Here is a 7,716-nt window from a genome sequence, read left to right as displayed (position 1 = left end):
AGGTTATACGCAATTTGCACTGATCATCGGCTGCTTGTGCATTCGTGCGGCAACCCACCGGATGCTGTGTTTAGGTTCCGTGGCATATTTAAATCATCTGACATTGAAAAACATATACGATTGAGTCTACGTCATGTGCTTTTGTGTCAATTCATTCAGATATGTCACCTAATATTCATAGTGTTTTGATGTGCAGGGAAGCAACATCACTTTCAACGTTTAATTTGAATCCTCTGTAATGCATTCTTCCTGCCGTTACAGCAAATAATCTATATTGGCACAGTATATGTAGAACATGGCTTTTCTAACAATTAGTTTGTAAATAAAACAATTTATTTTAGTAAATGGTTTTGATTTTCTACAAATATTAACCTACTATATTCCTACCTTTTCGCTTGCATATCTTCTGTGAGGTTTTGATAGTTAATTAATTCATGCTATACATAAGTCCTAAATCTTGGACTTCGCTAGACCAATTAATTGGAACCCCATTCATAGTGATAACATATATGTTTGAAGTTTTCAAATATCACTCGGATTATGTGGGAGAAGCTGAGTTTTGGAAGGATTCGGAGAAAATGTTCCATTCTTGCAAGTCAACGGAAAATGTATCCAAACTTTTCTACAATCCAAGCATGTTTTTGGATCATGTAGTAAACTCAGTTCGATCATTTAGTTTGTCGATGACTCATCCCGGAGGTTAAATTTCAAAACGTGTCTTATGGTGGACTTCTGGTGCGAACATTTTTCGACAGCTCTGCCCTACAGTTTGTTGTTTTAATTTAACTAATAATCGATTTAAAGCGCTAGTTTGTAATAACTTATACTGAATTAGTTATTATTAGTCAGTATAAGTTACTGCAACTAGCGCTATCATTTTGTTATTAGTGCAAAAGAAACAACAATGAGGCAGAGTTGTATAAACCTTCGCACTAGAAATGGTGGACATCACGTTTGAAATTCAACCTTTGGAATGAGTTATTGACAAACTACTAAATGTATAGGTTTGATAATTATTAAATTAATTAAGTATAATATTAGGTATGCAATCAGTATGATATAAAGTATTATACATTATTGGCCCAAGTATGCTGATTTAGGTAACACCAGCTCTGTCACGAGTAATCTATCAGATTGTGTACATGGATAGTTTACCTGTATGGAGTGAACTGGTAAATAATTTTGGATCTTTTGGATTTTGGATACAAAAGCAAATTAAAATTAATTAGTTCTAATTCAACCTTCGTACCATCACTGTGAAATGCTCTCCATATGAAAAAAAAGCAACCATAGTAGAATTATCTACAGATTTTATAAGGTCGGATCTAATTCGTTAATTTTAGTTGAAAAATGGTTGAATGTCAATGACAAAAACGAAGCTGCTATCAGCAAAAAATAAATTCTTACCAATCATACAATTTAAAACAATAATTTTAAAAAGGCTAGCTTATTGATTGGGTGACAGCAGCCTAAGCTGGATTCTGACTTCAAACTGGGAAGTACTCGACTGTTTGCCAACTGAAAACATTTTTGTTCTATATCCCGGGATTTTTTTGTAATACTAAAATAAAACGTCACTGCATTCGCTTCAGTCGCTTGCCGTTGGATGAATATTGCAGAAGAAAGCATCACCAACACGCCCCATTGGCAAATCACCCCGGCAAGGGTGAAGGGCGTCAATTTTAAAATGATTGTTAAAATGTTAAAACACATTTTAGCCGAAAATAGTTAGATTTTTCGGGTTTGAAATTTAATTTTCTTTTAGATTGGCAACATGAAAATCTAATTATTTCGATTAAAAGACATGTGTAGATATGTAGTCTAACATATATATGTTATACTTCGGCTACCTAAATACTTCGGCTACCTGTTGGTGGTGTTGGATTGCGTGGGAGTGCTCTCGCCTCTCAGATTTGACGAATCGATGTTTTAATGTTAACGATGTTAAAAATGTGGTATTGAGTTATAGAAAAGAAAAATGTTTATAAATATGTTTTTGAAAAAATGAGAATCGAACGAGCGTCGAACACAGATTCTTTGGTGAGAGGCTAGAACGTTACCCTCAGCTATCTTTACATCTTAGATGAGTGGTGATCGAAGTATAACAGGTTATATGCAATTTGCACTTATCATCGGCTGCTTGTGCATTCGTGCGGCAACGCACCTGGTGCTATGTTTTAGGATCCGTGGCATATTTAAATCATCTGACGTTGAAAAACATATACGATTGAGTTTACGTCATGTGCTTTTGTGTCAATTCATTCGAATATGTCACCTAATATTCATAATGTTTTGGTGTGCAGGGAAGCAACTTCAGAATCAATTTCAACATTTATTTTGAATCCACTATAATGCATTTTTCCTGGCGTTGCAGCAAATAATTCATATTGGCACAGTATATGTAAAACATGGCTGGTCTAACAATTAGTTTGTAAATAAAACAATTTATTTTAGTAAATGGTTTTGATTTTCTATAAATACTTACTATATTCGTACTTTTTCGCTTGCATACCTTCAGTGTGGTTTTTGATTGTTAATTAATTCATGCTATACTTAAGTCCCAAATCTTGGACTTCGCTAGACCAATTGGAACCCCATTCATAGTGACAACACATCTGTTTGAAGATTTCAAATAGCACTCGGATTATGTGGGAGAAGCTGAGATTCGATAGGATTTGAAGAAAAAATTTCTTTTTGGCAAGTCAATGGAAAATGTATCCAAACTTTTCTACAATCCAAGCATGTTTTGGATCATGTAGTACTCTAAGTTCGATTATTTAGTTTGTCGATTACTCATACCAGAAGTTAAATTTTAAACGTGTTTTATGGTGGACTTCTGGTGCGGATCATTTTCGACATTTATCCTCTGGAATGAGTTATTGACAAACTACTAAAGAATCAAACCTATCTTACTAAATGATCGAAAACATCCTTGCTATATTCATTAACAAATTACTCAAGGCAATCAACGATTTTTAGAATAATATCAGGTATGCAATCAGTATGATGTAAAGTATTAGACATTATTGGCCCAAGTATGCTGATTTCGGTAACACCAGCTCTGTCACGAGTAATCTATCAGATTTTGTACAGTGATAGTTTACCTGTCTGATCTGATAAATAATTTTAGATCAGTTCATTATAATATATACAAAACAAATTAATACGAATTAATTTTAATAAAACCTTCCGTTAATCACTCCGAAGTGCTCTCCATATGAAGAAAAGCAACCATAGTAGAATTCCCTTCAAATTTTATTAGGTCGGATCAAATTCGTAAATCTTAGTTAAAAGTGGTTGAATGTCAATGACAAAACTGAACTGCTATCAGTAAAAATGAATTCTTATCTATATGAAGAATCATACTATTCAAAACAATAATTTTAAAAGGCTAACTTATTGATGGGTGCCAGAAGCCTAAGCTGGATTCTGACTTCAAAACAAGAAACACTCGAAAGTTTGTCAAATGATCAACATTATGGATCATATATCCAAAACTATGGATCATATTACCGAAGTTTTGGATCATAATCACGATAAAATTGCGCAAAATTGTATTTTTATGGATCAAAATGTAGTTTTCTATGGATCATTTTCCAAATGGATGATGGGAAAATAGCAGGAAAGATATTGTTTTTCTTGATCATGTTTAAAGGTACATACTTATTTTCCAATTATTTGGTTTATTTTTAGCTTAGTTATGTTTAGTTATGGATCTTAAAATTAATCTTTATGGATACGCCTGAGCTATTTTTTGGATTTAAGGTAGCGTTTTATGGAACATTCAGATGTTATTTATGGATCGTTTTCCATTTTTCTGGATCGTTTTTGTGCATTTAACGGTACAAAGTAAGGCTGCCATAAACAAATGTGAAAAATATGTTTGTCAACCCTTTTGAACGAGCGAGAAAGGCATCATCACCGCTAGGTGGTTTAATCAGGGTTTTTTTTTTTTTTTTTTTACATACCTTTGACCGAACAGCTCACACTTTTCCACAAATTATTTAATCGACAAGAGAAATTTAAAATTCACTCGCAATAACTTTCAGCTTTTTCTTCTATGTATGATTTTTCACTCGTCGCCAAATGTAATATCGGGACAGTTGAAATAAAACACGTCTGTTTTCCAGTTACGCAACCAACCAAGAGAGCTACTTTATTTCCGGGCTACTCTGATTAGATATATTTAAATAATTCAAATAATTGAAACCCCTTCATACTTTGGTAACGCTCACCCGTTACCGATTCTACAGGTTGGAGATGCAGAGGGCTCGTCTCGGTTAAGGAGCTGCCAATGTTATAGATAGAAGATAGCAACTGATGGAATTTCTAATTGGATGTAGGAAACGTGCAGCTACTGCTTGAATAGTCAAGTTGAAGGTAAAAATAGAAATGGAAACGGTATGGAAGTCCATTTCCAGTTCTAGCGATTGCTAGAACATGAGAAATATAGAGAAATATGCAAAGTAGGAGAATGGAACGGACCAGGGATTGAACCCACGACGTGAATTTCAAATTCACCACACGGTTTTCTACTCCTATTATCAAAAGTTCAAATCAGGAGAAAAAGCACGTGGTTTCCAAGATGGCCGAATTGTGGCTTTGTTGTATAACCACCTTAAGGCTTCTACTCGATTTCCTTTTGATAGCTTTTGATTCACGTGGCATTATAATTTCGTAGCCTACTTTCTTGTCATTGGTAGAAGAGCGCCCATCCAACAAATATAAGTCCCACACGGTACCTACTGCGTGGATAAAACCACGATCAACAATCACGCAAAAATGATGCACTTCCGCAAAATCTGTAATCTTATCTTTCGGGACCTTGAAAATTATTATCATGAAAACACCCACTCAAAGCACGGCTCGTAAATAAATGCTGAATTGTACACACAAAATTAGACAAAGCAAACCTATTTAACTCCAGAATTTCGTAAAGATACTTAGTTATCACATTAATCCTAACGCATCAACCACACACGATGCAGTACTGGCAGATCTTGCTGGCGCTAACGGCAGGACTTCGAAGCTTGACAACCGCGACGACGATCAGAACATGCACCACGGGTTGCAAATCAATGATCATTGACGATCAGGATACAAACGCAATGTTCGAAGTCACCTGTATAGATGGCACTTACTGTGTCAATGAAGTTGCTGGAGCCGCAGCTTGTGTGCAGGAACCACCAGATGGCTGCGAAGCAGACGGTCCTGATCCTGGAACTGGCACAGGCACACCAATCGAACCTCTCGTGTGCACCGGTGAAGGCATTTACCCGGACCCATCCGATTGTAGCGTTTTCCACTATTGTCCCGGGTACGGTAGCCAATCAGAGTCGCAATCGTGCGCCACCGGCACCGTCTTCGATCCGGAATTCCAGTCGTCATCCCCATGCAAAACAACGAACGACACAGAGGCTGACTGCCTTCAGGTGGATTGTACCGAAACCACAGTATTCAAGCGTTATGGAACAAGCACGAAATATTTCGCCTACTGTCGAGCGGCTGCCGACTCTACTGAAGCAGAACCGAAGTGGATTGTATCGGTGTTCAAATGTGCTGCTCAAACGTCCTTTGATGGTACACAGTGCGCCTACCAGTGCGTGGAGGAAGGGAATTTTGCAAACCCTGCGAGCACGACCTCGTACTATCAATGTTACTATTCGGATGGAGTGCTTATTGGAAGGACATTGGCTTGTACGAACGGACGTGTTTTCAATGACTTACTGAAAATCTGTCTTTGATTAAATCATGGCTGGAATTGTTTAGCTTCTAATATTTGGATATTATGCCGCATATTAAATGAATAATAAATATACAGTTTATGGAAAAATTGCTTTTCGTTTTTCGATTGATTTAATGAATACTTTTCATTCATAGCATATCGGCATTATATGTTTTACTCAACTAGGGGATTATTCATGAGCCACATATACCATTTTCCAGTGATTTTTGACCCCCTTCCTCCCGCGTACCCTGTCGTATAACCAAGTAGATATTCCAACGCCCGATTCACCATTCTCATCGCCCGCAACAGTCGAAGCCCTCTTGCACGCATAGTTGATATGGCTGGTGAAGGTCAGCTTGTCGTCTTTTACGACTTCAAGGAGCTTCAAACTCCCCTTTGATGCGATCGCGACTTTATACTTGTGACACATATATGATACCAATATCACTGTACAGCATAAAATCATATGTCTGTCACCCAGAATCACGCTGGTATCACGATAGCACGATGATTTCCGTACCCTGCCCTGCGACCGTTGTATTGTACGAAACAGAACATAATTTGTTGTTTTGAAATGTCAAATACGCCGCCAAATCTGCCATTTTCTTACGTTCTATATAAATAAAAAAATATTTGTAAGAAAATTATTTTGAGCTTTTTAGTAGAATGTCTTCACTTGTCATGAGACGAGTTTGTTATTATTTATTCAGACTAAGGCCGAAGTGGCCTGTGCGGTATATAAGAGTCTTCTCCATTCGGCTCGGTCCATGGCTACACGTCGCCAACCACGCAGTCTACGGAGGGTCCGCAAGTCATCTTCCACCTGATCGATCCACCTTGCCCGCTGCGCACCTCGCCTTCTTGTGCCCGTCGGATCGTTTTCGAGAACCATTTTCACCGGGTTACTGTCCGACATTCTGGCTACGTGCCCGGCCCATCGCAGTCGTCCGATTTTCGCGATGTGAACGATGGATGGTTCTCCCAACAGCTGATGCAATTCGTGGTTCATTCGCCTCCTCCACGTACCGTCCGCCATCTGCACCCCACCATAGATGGTACGCAGCACTTTCCTTTCGAAAACTCCAAGTGCGCGTTGGTCCTCCACGAGCATCGTCCAGGTCTCGTGTCCGTAGAGGACTACCGGTCTAATTAGCGTTTTGTAGATTGTCAGTTTGGTACGGCGGCGAACTCTATTCGATCGGAGCGTCTTGCGGAGTCCAAAGTACGTACGATTTCCAGCCACTATGCGTCTCCGAATTTCTCTGCTGGTGTCATTTTCGGCAGTCACCAGTGAGCCCAAGTACACAAATTCTTCTACCACCTCGATTTCGTCACCACCGATGCAAACTCGCGGTGGGTGGCTCACATTGTCTTCTCTTGAACCTCTTCCTATCATGTACTTCGTCTTCGACGTGTTGATGACTAGTCCGATCCGCTTAGCTTCCCTCTTCAGTCTGATGTAGGCTTCCTCCATCTTCTCAAAGTTACGTGCCATAATATCTATGTCGTCGGCGAAACCAAATAGCTGGACGGACTTATTGAAAATTGTACCACTCGTGTTAATCCCTGCTCTTCGTATTACACCTTCCAAAGCGATGTTGAATAGCAAACACGAAAGACCATCACCTTGCCGTAACCCTCTGCGGGTTTCGAAGGGACTCGAGAATGCCCCTGAAACTCGAACTACGCACATCACCCGATCCATCGTCGCTTTGATCAACCGTGTCAGTTTATCCGGAAATCCGTGTTCGTGCAATAGCTGCCATAGCTGGTCCCGATCGATTGTATCATATGCGGCTTTGAAGTCGATGAATAAATGATGTGTGGGCACGTTGTATTCGCGGCATTTCTGCAGTACTTGGCGAATGGCAAACACCTGGTCCGTGGTGGAGCGTTCGCCCATAAAACCCGCCTGGTACTGCCCCACGAACTCCCTTGCAGTTGGTGCTAGTCGACGGCATAAAATTTGGGAGAGTACCTTGTAGGCG

At 39.1% G+C, this 7,716-nt stretch overlaps 1 protein-coding gene across 1 annotated transcript; it reads left to right on the top strand.

Annotated features, from left to right (window-relative positions):
* Nucleotides 1-4,982: 4,982 nt before the first annotated feature.
* Nucleotides 4,983-5,744, top strand: LOC134222569 (uncharacterized). The gene has a single exon (XM_062701729.1). It carries the CDS (start codon nucleotides 4,983-4,985, stop codon nucleotides 5,742-5,744), a length of 762 nt encoding a protein of 253 aa, XP_062557713.1.
* Nucleotides 5,745-7,716: the final 1,972 nt, after the last annotated feature.

This window comes from Armigeres subalbatus, chromosome 3 (genome assembly GCF_024139115.2).
Source record: "Armigeres subalbatus isolate Guangzhou_Male chromosome 3, GZ_Asu_2, whole genome shotgun sequence".
NCBI lineage: Eukaryota > Metazoa > Arthropoda > Insecta > Diptera > Culicidae > Armigeres > Armigeres subalbatus.
This window is presented reverse-complemented; position numbering and strand designations above follow the sequence as displayed.

Excerpts from the sequence above, each read along its gene's own strand:
- LOC134222569 (XM_062701729.1), top strand. The coding sequence starts at position 4,983 with ATGCAGTACTGGCAGATCTTGCTGGCGCTAACGGCAGGACTTCGAAGC.